Below are 15,207 nucleotides of genomic sequence, written 5' to 3'. Positions count from 1 at the left end.
TGATATTATGGATGGTTGTGAGAGTTGAGCTCTTGAATCTCTACTCCTGGCTTTGGATATCTCCCCTTTTGTACGATATGATATGCATTTTGGAGCACTTGATAGACTTGTAATTTATTGTAAACTACTTTCGAATAGAAGCCGCGCCTTGGGTCAACTTGAACTCTTATTCATACTACGGTAAAATAGAAGTGTAGAGTATGCTAGTTCAAAAAATATCATGAAAGAATAACGTGGCATAAATTGAATGAAAACCGCTAAACAATTAAAATCTCGGGTACAAGACATCTAGACAGGGTGTGAAAGGAGATATTTTGTCTCGCAGAATCGACGCCAAACACACAACTTCCTCCATGTGCAAGAAGATGAAAAAACAAGCCCATTTTATACCTTCATGTCAGGAGAAGAAAAAAGCGAGAGGGAAACCGTCAAACTTCGTAATGCTGCATTTAGTATTGTCCAGGGACAAACAGACGCAGACCACTAGCCGGAGCACCGATCTCAGTGACATCGGATACCCGGCAGACGCTTCCCTTGTACTGTTCGTGGTATTTGGCGCCGGTGAAGGGGTCAGTGACACATGGGGAGCCGCTGAAGATAGGAGTGTAAGAGGCAGCGCAGATATCAAACTCGGCGAATTGATCAAACTCAATATCGATCGCGTCTGATGGGTTACGCTCACACTGCGCCTTGATCTTACGGGCCTGCTCCAGAAGCTTAGCGGATCCACCATTAGCCAGCATACGGTTGGCGAAGCCCAAGGCAGAGTTGTAGTTCTTGTTGGCAAAGGAAAACTTCATCGCAGCCATGAGTGCTAGTTGACGGTGAGCCACCTCCAGCTTGGGGATGGTGAAGTAAGCCGACAGCTCGAGACTGCGCTTGAGGCCAGCATCGGAATCAGTGGCGACAGTACGACGCTCCAGCTCAATAGACATAGCAAGAATGTACTCGCGAGCTGTGGAGATAATCTTCTTTGCCTGCTCGACATCGGCCTCAGAAGAGACAGTGTTGACCAGGAGAGTATGCAGGATATTCTTGAAAATCTTCACACCTTCTTCCAGCTTGTTGGCACGCATGGCGTTGTAACCCTCTTGGAGCTCAACGCTAGCGATTTGCTCCAGATCGCGCGGGATAATGGGGAGAACCTTGCGGCTATCTGTCTCTTCGGTCGTTCTGCGGACATAGTTGATAAGAGGCGGCAACCCAATACTGGCAGGGAGGTAGGTCTTGGATGCCTTGAAGACCTCGAGGAATCGATCCTTCAGAGGTGCGAACTGAACAGCACCGACCTGTCGGTTCAGAAGCTGCATGGCAGTGTCGAATGAACCGGCCGCAACATGATCAGCCGCCAGCGGGGAGTTGCGCGCCCAGATATCCGCCTCAGAACTGCCAGCGCCAGTCTCAGCGCTTTCCACATTGACAAACTCGACATCCTCCTCCACATTAATATCATCACCCATATCCCATCCAGAAGCATCTTCTTCCTCGTCTTCCAAAGTATCCTTGGCAAGAACGGCCTCCGGCTCAGCCTCATCAAACTCGTAGGCATCACCAGCGTCCTCCTCATCAGCAGCACCGACCTCTCCAAGAAGAGCCTTCTCAAATGAAGAGTGACCCGCAGCCTTAACAGGCCACTTGGACTTGAAGGTAGGGACAATAGGATGGGGAACATTGAGAGGTTGTTGTAGCGAGGGCAGGCTAATCTGATCCTCAGTAAGACCGCAGGCTTCCAGGATAGACTCAGCCTCTTCAGTCAGGCCGTTAGACTTGGCAGTGAGATAAGCCAGGGGATCTGGGACTCATTAGTACAGATATAATCATATGGTGAGAAGGGTATTGGGAACATACATTGGTCAACTTCCTTGAACATCTGGATTCGGTCTTCAACATCTCCTCGGTAGATAGCGTTCTGGAAGCGGGAGGTGAAATCACCACGGTGCTCGGCGATCTTGGCCATTCGTGAAAGCTTCTCCTGGTCACCAGTAGCCAAGTAGAGGAAGGAAAGCTTGTCAAAGTTCCGCTGCTTCTGGTAGGTCATTTCAACGGTCTGGTGGTTACCGTGAGCCAGTGCTTCAGCACCAAGGCGATTCCAAAAGTTAGGGCGATCCAGCTCGCGAGCCATCTCAGTAGCAACCTCCAGGTTTCCACACTCAAGGGCCAAGTCGAAGCGAGTTTGCGGGTCTTGGACGAACTGAAGAGCGATCTCGGGGTAGCCCTTCTTTTGCAGGTATGAGATGATGCTCTGGCCAACCAAGCTAGAAGTCTTGATGATCTGCAGCATCTCATCGTAGTTACGCTTGACCAAGGCAAGCTTGAAGCGGTACTCGGTAGGATCAATCTCGAGAACTCGAGGCTGAGCGTTACGGTCAAGGCAGTAAACGCTGCGGCCCTTAACCCGGACAAGGTAGACAGTCTGGTCCAGAGTACGAATAATTCCATTATCACCGTTGAGTAAGGAATACTTGACGTGGTTCAAGGTGGAGTAAATGAGCACACCAGCATCGTCCCAGGTAGCGCTCTTAATTCGGATGGTCTCATGCAAAGTGCTAACCTGCTCTAGGGTCTTGGTGGTAATAGTAACGTTGTGCTTGCTGAGAAGGGCACAATAGAGACCATCATTGGACCAAACAACGTATTTCACACCACTGACGGTCACCTCAGCGAGCTGCTTCTTTTGCTGGATATCGAAAAGGACGACAGTCGTGGGAGTAATAAAGAGGAGACAACCAGTGCCGCCGAAGTAAATATCTGTAGTACCAGCGGGGGGCTTAATTGTCTTAGTAGTCGAGTTGCTAAGGTCCTTAATGTCAACCTGTTGGGTTGAAGGGTTGAAGACTGCGAAACGGTTACGAGCAACGAAAACAGCAGAAGTAGCCTGTCCACGCTTCACGTCGGTGGGCTCGACAGCACCAGTGGCATCGCGAGGGAGGTGAATTAACTCGTATGTTCCACTGTCGGCGGGAGATGTGACGAGAATGGCACGTTCGGCAGGGTTGTAAGAGACAGTTCGTGGGGGAATCCATGGGGAGCCGAGCTTGCGCAATGACAGCATTGGGGGAGACTCGACATTCTTAGCGAAGTCGTATGACTTCACATGCTTTTCCTTGGTGATATAGAAGAGCTGGTTCTGGTAAACAGCCGAGGCGGGTCGCTCCCGTTCAAGCTTGAATACCATCACACCAGTATCATGACCCGCGGCAAACAGGTTGATCTTGGGGTGCGCCGCAACAACCCAGAATCGGTCCACATCCCGTTTGAACGATTGCACGGAGGTCCGCTTATTCAGATCCCATACGCGAATCGTCTTGTCTTCGCCGACGGAGAGGATGAGGTCCTGGTGAGGGTGGAACAAAGCGGCGGAGGCGTTCTGGAAGTGGCCGCGGCAGGTGTCAACTTCCCAAGCCTTGGTGTCTATGAAGGTTCAGTAAATCAGATAGGTTCAAACCTAGTTTATTGTAAAATGGGGGAGAAGCGTACCGCTCATTCGCCAAAGCTTGATTAGGCGATCATCACCTGCTGAAACGATCAATGGCAATGTTGGGTGGAAAGACACCCAGTTGACTCCACGGTCATGACCTTCCAATACAAACTTGACAATGGCGTCTGTGTTACCGAACATATCTGCTTGGTTGGGGTTGGCTCGTGCCATCTGGTCCTCGAACGAAATCGAGGTCGGGGCGGAGTGCTTCTTGCGCAGGCCGGAGATGTCCCAAATACGGACTGACTGATCGAGCGACGCGGAGGCAATGAGGTCTTCGGTGGGGGGGGAACTGGGCACACATAACATAGTGGTTGTGACCGGTCATTGTACAGACTATAGAGCATTGATATTAGTATAAGTCGTGGCCAAGAGGGATATGTTGATCATCACTCACTCAAGGACCGGTTCTGCCAGTTCCAGATTCGAATGGTCTGGTCATCGGACGCCGACAGAATCCAGGGGAGTTCGGGGTGGAAGAAAACGGTGCGCACATAATCCAAGTGGCCGTTCAATGTGAATAGACACCTCCGGGTCTGGTAGTTCCAGACCTTAATCTTGTAATCATCACCTCCGGACACAAACAGGGGTTGAGTAGGGTGGAAGTCGACACCGCGCACTGGTCCATCGTGTTCTTCGAATCGGTCAATGAGAGTTCCCATGCGGTAGTCCCAAAGCTGGATTGTGGAGGAATGAAGCGATACGAGAATCCATGGTCTGGTAACAAAAGTTAGCTAATGGTCTCCAGCTTGTGTACATGTGTAGGTGTCCCCGCGGAAGGAACTGACCGTGTAGGGTGGAATGCGATTCCCTTCGCTCTGGAGGATTTCGACTCAAACTATATGACCAAAGAAAGTCAGTTGTTGCAATTGAACCTAGGTGAACCAGACAAAGTCCGATTAAGCTGCGCCGTCGGCGAGATCGAGGGGTGTTACCTTGGTGAGCATGTTTGGGGAAGACTGCATGTTGATGAGTTGGCCGGAGCCGCACTAAACCGCAAGCTCCGCACACTTGAAGCGGATTAAATTACAGAATCAACCAGTGCATCCACTCGCCAGTAGTTAGAAGAGGGCAAGGCGCAACGGTGGTTGGATACCTATGGAGCGTAGCAAGAGTAGCAAGGTAAACTAAACGTGGACTTATTGAGTAAGCGAATGGCCGTGGCCAATCATGCTCCCGGGCGGTGAGTAGTCAGGGGGAAGGGTCTTGGACCTTCAATCTATGTTTCTACGTGCTACAAAACTACAGCTTGAATCTTCATTCAGATTATGTCTACTCGCAGTTTTATTTATTTTTAAACAGATTTGAAACTCATTTGGGCGCCTTGACTTCCGTACTAGCAGTTACGTGTTTTTGGTAGTTCTATATCCGTGGTCCGGGGTCGATACATCTCCCCGCTGCTAGAAACATCTGGAATACCAAGTCGTGACAATCAGGCCTTTATAATCGCAACTCTAGCATACAGCTTCAATCAAACTGATTCCTGTGATACAACGCTCTTTACACTTGATCTACATGGACTCAGATTTCTTCCTCGTTTGCCTCTTATGACATATACCGTGAACATCAACACCCTGAGCCACCGGTGACGTGATACTTCCCCGACCTGTGGCGGATTGAGTTACATATTAGTATACGTTGGTATAGCTTCGTTTTTATGGGTAAAATGATACATGAGTCGGGGTCTGAAAGGAATGACTTTGAAGCTACTTCTAAGCTCACTGAATCAAAAACCCCGACGGGGTTTGCTGAGACGTGGAGGACATCCGGCGCTGCAACGGACAGCAGTGGATATAGTTTGAACGGCTCGGATCCGCCAACACCCACGGACAACAACCTCACGATGTCATCAGAAACGCCCCATGTCAAGACATACCGGCCAACCAGTGCATCCACTCGCCAGTAGTTAGAAGAGGGCAAGGCGCAACGGTGGTTGGATACCTATGGAGCGTAGCAAGAGTAGCAAGGTAAACTAAACGTGGACTTATTGAGTAAGCGAATGGCCGTGGCCAATCATGCTCCCGGGCGGTGAGTAGTCAGGGGGAAGGGTCTTGGACCTTCAATCTATGTTTCTACGTGCTACAAAACTACAGCTTGAATCTTCATTCAGATTATGTCTACTCGCAGTTTTATTTATTTTTAAACAGATTTGAAACTCATTTGGGCGCCTTGACTTCCGTACTAGCAGTTACGTGTTTTTGGTAGTTCTATATCCGTGGTCCGGGGTCGATACATCTCCCCGCTGCTAGAAACATCTGGAATACCAAGTCGTGACAATCAGGCCTTTATAATCGCAACTCTAGCATACAGCTTCAATCAAACTGATTCCTGTGATACAACGCTCTTTACACTTGATCTACATGGACTCAGATTTCTTCCTCGTTTGCCTCTTATGACATATACCGTGAACATCAACACCCTGAGCCACCGGTGACGTGATACTTCCCCGACCTGTGGCGGATTGAGTTACATATTAGTATACGTTGGTATAGCTTCGTTTTTATGGGTAAAATGATACATGAGTCGGGGTCTGAAAGGAATGACTTTGAAGCTACTTCTAAGCTCACTGAATCAAAAACCCCGACGGGGTTTGCTGAGACGTGGAGGACATCCGGCGCTGCAACGGACAGCAGTGGATATAGTTTGAACGGCTCGGATCCGCCAACACCCACGGACAACAACCTCACGATGTCATCAGAAACGCCCCATGTCAAGACATACCGGCCTTATGATATCGAGGAGCCGGATGAGGACCTAAATGTTGCAGCTCAAAGAGTAGAGTTGTTATCTCTCCCAGATGACCTCGAGAGATGGCAGCGCGATCTGATGCATAGTATGGATGATTCTGGTAATGAAAGAACCGAAGATCTTAACCCAAACCCTTTGTTCGATCTTCAACAAAGAGGGCATAAACGAAGAAACCCTAGTTTCCTGGCGGCTGAGCACGAATCCCGATACCAGAATCATCGTCCCATGCCACAGGTCAAATCTGGCGACAGGCCAGCATCTGCTCCTGGGTCAAGCCCGAAACAACGGCAGAAACGTAACAAGGTCATCGATGAGTCGACCCAAGTAACTCCGATGTTATCTTTATACGACTTTCGGGATACTCAAGTCAGCTCGAGCTCAAGCTCCGACTTACCGTCGCCGGATGACAGCGCAGATTGTATGCAAGAAGAGTTTGCTATTACCGACGAAATGGATATGGATTGATCCTTGGATCATCAGAAAATTCAATTGGCCAGGTAGGACATCCAATCACTCTCACTCCTTGCTGGCCAAAAGGAGCGAACTACGCGAGATGTACGCCAGGTGTGAAGTTAACAAAATGACGTCACATATATCTCATGAGGTTCCAAGCAACATGTATGTCACCTCCAGGGCTGGAGACACATGAATCGCTTTTGATCTTCGCATGAATCAATTGATATCATTCAACAGTATTCAATTCACCTTGCATGAGAATAAGTCGTGGCAATCCATCATGGCAACTCGAGCATCGGCACGACAGGCGGCTTTGAAGGCCAAAGAAGCAATTACCAGCTTTGCCGAAGGATCTTCTTCCAGCAAAGACTCCGGTGGTGCAAAGCGTAAAGCCTCCAGCGGAAAGCCCATGTCGCCGAACAAACAGAGAGACATTCAGTATGAAGAGCCAAAGCCAGAGCATACTGCTGGCCCTTCAGTTGGTCGATTCCCGGAAGAAAACCACAATTTTGAGCAAAGGATGCAGAGAGATAGTATTCCTGGAACAAGTGCTCCTATCGATCAATCATTTCCTCCCGCTCATCAGCTCGGATCTTTCGCCAACCCGCCTTCAGAATGCAAGGACCTACCAGAATGTAAACCAACGCCCGTCAACCCCATCATGGAAAATGTGCCAGGCACTCATATCCCGGTCGATGCATCCATTAAGAATGCCCAAGGAATAGACTCCGGTGTTCATAAATCAGAAGAACGCGAACGCATGGTCTCATCCAACATCATGGAAAAGGGTATCATTTACTTCTTTTTCAGACCCCGCGTCAATATAGAGGACCCGCATAGCATCAATGAAATTGCTCGAAGCTTCTTCGTGCTCCGACCTACACCCCTTGGAGCTGAATTCAATTCCAGCCAAGGACCAATGGACAAAGATGCACGGTGTCGCCTCTTGATGCTCCCAAAAAAGAAGTTCCCGACCTCAGCCAAGGAACGGGACATGGCTTTTGTGGAAAAGGCAGGTCAATCTGTGAAGGACTTGCAAGAAAAGTTCATGGCAAGCAGTACATATAAGACTGCAACTCGTGGCGAGCGTACAACTGAGGAGGCTCAACCCTATGCAGAAGGTGTCTATGCTCTTATGTCGACGCAGCGGGCTTCGCATCTCGCCTATGAACTGACCATCCCTGCCAAGCTGGGTGAAATCCAAGACAACTTTGGTCTTCATCGCCGTGGTAGTTGGATCGTGCAGTCAAAGAACCCGCAGTACCGTGGTCCACCCCTTGGTCAATTGCCTCAAAACCCTGAATATCCTGAATCGTAGGTTTTCCTCATTCTTCACTCAAGATATACGTGCTGATAACTTGATGCAGTGTACTGGAGAAATTTGGAGACCTCCGATGGGTTCCACTGAAACCAGAATTCATCGAGTACCCGAATGCCCAGATCCTGATGATTGGTCAGGGCGTAGATACTCTGGGCAAAGCCGCGACCGCCGAAGGAAATAAAGCTCCGGGAGAGGCAGAACCTGGTCAGGAGATAGAAAGGCTCGCAGAGGAGAACGAGCACCGAGTTGAGTCCCTTAAAGGTGAATTTTTATCAAATTCCATTTGTGGCATATCTAACCTGGATTTGATGCAGGTGATGAAACCGTGTTTGAGGATCTTGGACTGCACGCGAAGAATTACCGCTCTCTTCCAACTACATGGACTAGCATTTAAGCTATCACAGAATGATTTTGTACCCTAAAACATATTAATATCGTCGAATTTATTTGCGGAAATTAATTGATTCAAGCATACATTGGATTCCCGTGAGATCTCACACTATGGTTCCTCCCACTGCCAGTGTCGACTGCCCAGGTGGTCACGCATAATGCCAGCAGTTGACTTCACATTAGAGAAAGCTTGAAGGCATAAGCGAGTCTCCATATACTACTGGTTGGAGCCTTTTCTTGCCCCTTTAGGACTTTCAAGACAGAAAGAAGCACTGGTATCGGTATCTAAGCCACCACTGAAATCCATGCATGTGTGCTTTTTCTTCAATGTTATTTGGAGCGGCGGGTGCAACCGCCACAAGCCATGTTGTCAATCAGACGACATGCAGTGGTACTACGCACAAATACACCGCGCCTTTCGTTTTCCCGCATGACAATTCGCAGTTGCAAAAGCTATTCCTTGTCAAGTTGGTCATAATTGGGTCATGTGGTGATTAAAATTCTTTATGAATTTGAGATACCTGCAAGCGAACACATTGAAAAGAAGAAGATCATATTGAATCCGTTCAACGGACTGGATCAAATGAAACGAACGTTCAACACAATTTTGAGAATCGGAGTAGAGGACTTGCACATGTATGAGAAAAGTAGACAGGCTAGGGAAAACACCAGTTTGCTTAGAAAATCAGCAACTTGCTCGACGCAGCGCAAGAATATTATCCCTCCACGAGCTTGATGGCACGTAGTATGTCATCAAGCGACCAACCTGGCCCACCAGGCACAATCTCAGTCCATACCTCCTCTGGGATGGCGTCACTTGGGTCTAACAAGCTCCAGTTTGGACTTGGCTCGGGCTTGATCCACTTGAAATCCTCAATTTGACTCCAGCGATCTTCGTGATCAGGGCGGTCATGGTGTAGAGACTGCAGCAATTAAATTAAATTAGCATATAATATCACACCAAGACGGTAGGGAAAACCAGAACGTACGTGTGCTTTGGGTATGCGGCTGAACCGGATATTCGAACAATCCTCAATGATAGGATTGCTAGAGCAGCTGAGGTAGACATCCACATCTGTGCAGTGGTGCATGCGGAACTGACGGCACGATACAACCATAACACTCTTTTCAACCCCAGTAATATGAACAGGACCATTAACCCGACTGCAGATCAGAAGGCTCTGTCGCACATTTTTGATAGTCAAGCTAGCATATGGCTTTCCATTAGCAGTAGGAATTGACATGTCGACAATACAGTGCCGCAGAGAGGTAATAGAGGCGGGAACGGAGGCAGTCGAGCCTGAAGCAGGAAGCATTATGTGTAGGCCACTGTGATTATCCACCGAGACAGACGAAATACCACTGGCTGCGAAAGTTGACGACGGCTTGGCCTCCGGAGATTCTTTGGCATAACCTCCTCCATGGAAAGCAGTCGGGAAAGAGGGTAGGAGCTACCTCCGGTCTCTCCGACTGTTGTTTGTCAGGCTCGTTCAATGGAGTAGAAGGATAGTTGGGTGTGTGGTTGGCAGACGATCCGACCGATGATGCCCCTGGAGAGCGATAACCAGGAATGCCCCGGCGACCCTGAGCGGCAAGTGTTGCTGCATCATTCAACGAAATAGCAGAGGCATTCTTCTTGGTCTTGAAGCTGAACTTGGAACGAGGCTCGAAGGCAGTACGTGTTTCATTCAGTTTATCCTGCAAAGCTTTGATCGCCTGATAGAAGTCAGTCATTGATTACAGTACTGGTTGGAATGTCATTGTGAAAAGGCCTACCTCAGCATACACCCTTTGGTCATAGGTTGGTATGTAGCTCGCAGCATCTTTAACTTCATTTGAGAGCCGTACAATCCCGGCAAGACAATGGTCGGTTGCATCCGCTCGCTCGCCCCCGACAAGAGAGGTGTCGGCCAGGCGGTCCATTGACTGTTGTAAAGCTAATGGTGACGTATCAGTACTCATGCATCTTTTTACTGAGATCTTGGAGATAGAGGTGGGGACATACAAGTAATTTCATGCTGGAAATACCGGAAGAACCGTTCCTTCAATGGGATATCAGTTTTCGAGATTGTTTGGTTATCGGCGGACATTCGACGACCTGGCTGCACTTCAGAGTCTGTCATGATGAATATTGGTGTAGAACACAGATGGTAAAGTAAATCGTTGATTCTGGGAAAGTTCAGGACAAGGATATCACGCGGTAGGAAGAATGTGGAAATGACGTCGATTAGAGCTCAAAGTCGTGCCACCCCGCAGTTGAATGCGAGCACGGCGTTGGTCAACCTAAACCGAGCAGGGGACTCAAACAATAATGAGCTAGCGGAACAGTGGGAATAAGTCGCCGCAGGGATCTTTTTAAGCTAAGGCTATCAAATGCACAATCTCCACGCACCGGGCTGATGTGCCGAAAAGCTTAAGCCAAAGAGTGAAACAGCTTCAAGTTCAAGATTGCCAACGACTAAATTGAAAATTGTGAATTGAAGTACAGCTCTGAATAGTGTGATCTGCAACTAAATCACATCGATCTTCAAATGTGGAGAGCAAAGAGACAGCTACAGCACAATCCCGCACATTGTATTCAAAGTGACGTCGATCATCCCGCATCGGAGTTAAGGATGATCCGCAGCTTTTTCGCCTCAGGCGACAAGGCATCACTCCCACAATCTACTTGACATTTACATGTTCAGGGCCACTAATAATGAGATTGACTTTTATATTTATGTCTTTCAAGGTCATGAAAAAATTTGAAAGAGTTTTATGGCGTTGTATTGCTATTTTGGATTACCTATTACTAGTATTCGTTTATGGCCGCCGTCAACTTGAAGTTCTACATTAGTACCTCCATATATCCGAAGTATATAATCCGTTCAATTGCGACTAACTTGAATTCATTGACATTTCATCACGTCACCTGAACCTTGGACCTCCGGAAGTGCCAGCAATTTATCCCGAAACATGAAATTTGAGCCCTGGAAACTGTTTGAGATTATTTCCCAGGAAATTATACAACAGGGCCATTGCTTGAAACCAGGTGACATCGTTGACCCAAAATTGAACAGGCTTGAAACATCATTAAAGCTTGAAAAACTGCAAACCCACAAGCAAGAGAAATCTCTTCGTAAGTTGAGTTCTTAATGGCAAGTTAAACTTGAAGTTGCATTCTGGAAGCAATCATCCCGGTGTTTACTTTATTCGATGTCACACCTAGTACCTAGAGGTAGCACCCGCGGGTGGATACTGACCCTGGAACGTCTGTACACCAGAGTTCTGGTATAAACAATGGAGCTTGACCTGATCGGTATGCGGACAAAAGGGAGATGACCTATCAATCATTCGGAAGTAGTGTACCGTGGCTGGAAAGTAAATCTTAGTTTATTAAGTGCATCATAAACTGTGACCATTGTACAAGCACACCCGAGTGCTGTGTGTGACCCATGGCGAAGTAATTTCCCCTTTCCCGAAAATGATCCACGGTAACTGATCATTATAAAACATGAAATGGGTCGTCTCTGAATCTCAGTAGAATATCTTGAATCACTGCTAAAAAGTCAATAGCGAAATGGATCTAAAGATTATCCTCAAAATTTTTGTCTTGTTCTGGGTACAAGTATGCATTGCCGGCAGCTCGTATCAGATTGTTGAACAACTGGAAGATGCGCCATTTGGTTGGATGAGAGGAAGTAAACCGTCAGCTTCAGATCTCATAAAGTTTCGACTTGCGGTGGACTCAGTAGATATAGCTGGCTTCCAGCAAACTGTTATTGACCTTTCCACACCAGGTCATCCTAGTTATGGTCAACACATGAGCCTTGAACAAGTGAAACAAGCGCTACAACCACCTGCAGAAGTGTCAAATCAGATTATTTCCTGGCTGAACTCTGAAAATATCTCTTCGGACTCTATCGAGATTGGAGGAAACTGGATCACTTTCCAGACTACTGTTTCTCAAGCAGAGCGAATGTTGAACACTGAGTTCTTCTACTACCAAAACAATGAGACCAATACCATGATCCTACGAACTCTGAACTATTCAGTACCTAACGATATCCACCCTCATATCCAGTTGATTGAACCAACCACGCGATTTGGAAACCTTGGCTCTGTTCGCATGTCACGCCAGGAGCAGTCCTCCGCCCCAACACCAGATAACCCAGGGCCTGCAGCTGGTTGTGGAACAATAATCACACCTAACTGCCTGAGAAGTTTATATGGAGTGCATGACGCAGAGGCTGTGCCGGATTCCCGAAACAGGCTTGGAATAGCAGGCTTTCTGGAAGAGTATGCTCACCACAGCGACTTTTTCCATTTTATACAACTATACGCGCCCAATCAACGAGGCGCAAATTTCTCTGTGGTATACATCAATGGCGGCGAGAATGACGAAAATTCTACCAAGAACAGCGTGGAAGCAAACTTGGACGTCCAGTACTCGATAACTATGGCTTATGATGCAATTGCGACTTTCTATACAACTGCAGGTCGAGGTCCCTTGATCCCCGACGGTGATCAACCAAACGCGAACCAGTCTTCCAATGAGCCATATCTTGAGCAGCTCCACTATATTACTGCTCTCCCAGAAAGGGATCTTCCAGCAATTATAACAATGTCATATGGTGAATCAGAGCAAAGCGTTCCTAAAGCCTATGCTTCCGCTGTATGCAATCTCTTTGCTCAACTGGGCGCACGAGGAGTGACTGTGATTTTTAGCAGTGGAGACTCGGGACCAGGACAATCATGCCAAAGTAACGATGGAAGCTATCGAGTCAAATTCTTGCCATCATGGCCTGCATCTTGTCCTTTCGTTACATCTGTCGGTGGAACCGTTGGAGTGAACCCGGAAAGAGCGATTGATCTTTCTGGCGGTGGATTCTCTGAATATTTTCAACGCCCATCGTACCAAGATCATATGGTTGAAAGTTATCTTAGCAAAATTGGAGACCAATGGAGGGGTCTGTATAACACAGGTGGGAGAGGGATTCCCGATGTCGCTGCTCAAGCGAACAGTTTCAGTGTTAGAGACCACGGAACTTATCTCACAGTCGGGGGAACAAGGTCTGTATCCTTGACTGATTCTATGAGAATAGCGGTAGAGCTGACTTTTATTAGTGCTTCCGCACCTGTAGTGGCTGGGATACTATCCCAACTGAATTCAGTCCGTCTTTTACACGGAAAATCTCGAATGGGATTCATTAATCCGTGGCTGTATACAATCGGACGAGCTGGGCTAACTGACATTATAGAGGGAGGATCAGTGGGTTGCTACCGATCGCCCATTCATAATGCGGGATGGAATGCAACTGTCGGCTGGGATCCTGCAACGGGGTTGGGCACTCCAGACTTTCAGAAACTGGCACAGCTCGCGTTGCAGTAGACGTTCAGTTAAATGTCATGGTGGTAGTCGCTCAGCGGTGGAAATTGATTATTCAATTTTGCTTTTCGTTTCCAAGAGTTCGCAGTGATCGCGAGAAATGTTAGTAGGATGCCAGGTTAGATTGTCACGACTCACAGGGGATAGATTAGAAACTTGAAGTAGTTGAAGAAAGTGGGTTGTAATTTGTGGAGACCATCTAGATGCTTCTGTCCAACAAACCAACTGGCCAGTATGTAGTCACGTGTAGTCCCGACTGACCGCCCGCTGGAAGCTCCGTCACCTGGGCATGTCATCGAATGCTGAAACTCGCATCATCCACAGCTTTCGATTAAATTGCCCTCGTTCTTGCAATTGCTTTATCTTAGATTCTCGGATCCAGTCCGTTTCTCCCTTCTCGTTTGCTTGAAAAGCATCCCACACATCCATCATGTCCGACCTTAAGACCCTTGTCCCAGAGCTCCAGAACGCCCTGGAGCGCAGACAACTTGATGCCGCCAACGGCCTTCTCAGCAAAGCCAAGCGCGCTCTTCTCATCCAAAATGCCTTGATCCCAACACCATCCACACCTCCTCAGCTTGTTATCCTTGCCCGCCAGGTGCTCGAACTTGGTGCCCTTGCCTCGATCCGACAGACTGATGCCCAGACCTTCACAAGATACTACCAACAACTGCAGCCCTTTTACGACCTTGAGCGACACGTTGGTGGACCGGGACAGCCTCCAGCTCAGATTGATTCCAGCACAAGCCAGCGCAGCAAGATTACAGGATTGTACTTGTTGCTCCTGCTGAGCAGTGGTGATAGCGCCAACTTCCACACTGTGCTTGAGGGTTTGGTAGAAGAGGCCAGTTTGAAGGGTGGCCGTATCGAGGATGACACTTACATCAAGTACCCTGTTGAGCTGGAGCGAAACTTGATGGAGGGCAGTTATGATAAGGTGTGGCGGGAGACAAAGTCGGAGCGTGTGCCGGATGAGGACTTTGGATTGTTCTCCAACGTAAGTTGAATGATTCTTCTTTCTCACAATAGCATTATGCCGAGGTGTTTGATATAATTACTGATTCCGCGGATTCTAGGTTCTGATCGGTACTATTCGAAGCGAGATCGCAGACTGCTCGGAGAAGGCCTATCCTTCCCTTCCTATCTCGAACGCCAAGAACCTCCTCTTCCTGGAGTCGGAGGGTGCAGTTATTCAGTTCGCTCAACATCGTGGTTGGATTCTTCGTGATGGACGGATACACTTCCCGGTCGAGCCCGAGTCGGCTGCCAGGTCCGAGAAGGACATCTTGGTGGCCAGTGGCACCGTGATTGAGAATACACTAGGCTATGCCCGGGAGCTGGAGACAATTGTTTAATATGGAGCACCACAAACGTGGCATCGCAACAATGGATATGAAAGGTTACTTTCTTATTTCTTTTTGGCCTGGTCGTGGTCCTCGGGTGCAC

General features: G+C 48.1%; 6 protein-coding genes across 6 annotated transcripts; 4 read left to right on the top strand and 2 right to left on the bottom strand.

Annotated features, from left to right (window-relative positions):
- Positions 1–449: 449 nt before the first annotated feature.
- Positions 450–4,443, bottom strand: N7483_007251 (coatomer subunit alpha; the record flags this gene model as incomplete). The annotated part of the gene is given in 7 exon segments (XM_057090688.1): positions 450–1,792; positions 1,849–3,411; positions 3,478–3,770; positions 3,781–3,814; positions 3,876–4,195; positions 4,267–4,316; positions 4,414–4,443. The coding sequence occupies 7 exon segments, from the start codon at positions 4,441–4,443 to the stop codon at positions 450–452; spliced, it is 3,633 nt and encodes a 1,210-aa protein (XP_056945429.1).
- Positions 4,444–5,989: 1,546 nt separating this feature from the next.
- Positions 5,990–6,691, top strand: N7483_007250 (uncharacterized protein; the record flags this gene model as incomplete). The annotated part of the gene is made up of 1 exon (XM_057090687.1): positions 5,990–6,691. One exon carries the CDS (start codon positions 5,990–5,992, stop codon positions 6,689–6,691), a length of 702 nt encoding a protein of 233 aa, XP_056945428.1.
- A 271-nt stretch (positions 6,692–6,962) lies between these two features.
- Positions 6,963–8,397, top strand: N7483_007249 (uncharacterized protein; the record flags this gene model as incomplete). Its single annotated transcript, XM_057090686.1, has 3 exons — positions 6,963–7,996; positions 8,050–8,264; positions 8,318–8,397. The coding sequence occupies 3 exons, from the start codon at positions 6,963–6,965 to the stop codon at positions 8,395–8,397; spliced, it is 1,329 nt and encodes a 442-aa protein (XP_056945427.1).
- Positions 8,398–9,109: 712 nt separating this feature from the next.
- N7483_007248 (putative tubulin-specific chaperone c) lies at positions 9,110–10,516 on the bottom strand (the record flags this gene model as incomplete). Its single annotated transcript, XM_057090685.1, has 5 exons — positions 9,110–9,316; positions 9,383–9,693; positions 9,737–10,109; positions 10,170–10,330; positions 10,399–10,516. The coding sequence occupies 5 exons, from the start codon at positions 10,514–10,516 to the stop codon at positions 9,110–9,112; spliced, it is 1,170 nt and encodes a 389-aa protein (XP_056945426.1).
- A 1,436-nt stretch (positions 10,517–11,952) lies between these two features.
- On the top strand, positions 11,953–13,764 carry N7483_007247 (S53 family peptidase; the record flags this gene model as incomplete). The annotated part of the gene is made up of 1 exon (XM_057090684.1): positions 11,953–13,764. The coding sequence occupies one exon, from the start codon at positions 11,953–11,955 to the stop codon at positions 13,762–13,764; it is 1,812 nt and encodes a 603-aa protein (XP_056945425.1).
- A 427-nt stretch (positions 13,765–14,191) lies between these two features.
- rpnL (proteasome regulatory particle lid subunit rpnL) lies at positions 14,192–15,116 on the top strand (the record flags this gene model as incomplete). The annotated part of the gene is made up of 2 exons (XM_057090683.1): positions 14,192–14,758; positions 14,838–15,116. 2 exons carry the CDS (start codon positions 14,192–14,194, stop codon positions 15,114–15,116), a joined length of 846 nt encoding a protein of 281 aa, XP_056945424.1.
- Between the last annotated feature and the right edge of the window lie 91 nt (positions 15,117–15,207).

Source organism: Penicillium malachiteum, assembly GCF_028827825.1.
Source record: "Penicillium malachiteum strain IBT 17515 chromosome Unknown utg000003l:1.0-4950554.0:1.0-4952489.0, whole genome shotgun sequence".
In the NCBI taxonomy this organism is placed as follows: domain Eukaryota; kingdom Fungi; phylum Ascomycota; class Eurotiomycetes; order Eurotiales; family Aspergillaceae; genus Penicillium; species Penicillium malachiteum.
Note: the sequence above shows the minus strand (reverse complement) of the source record. Positions and strands in the feature narration are given on the sequence as shown.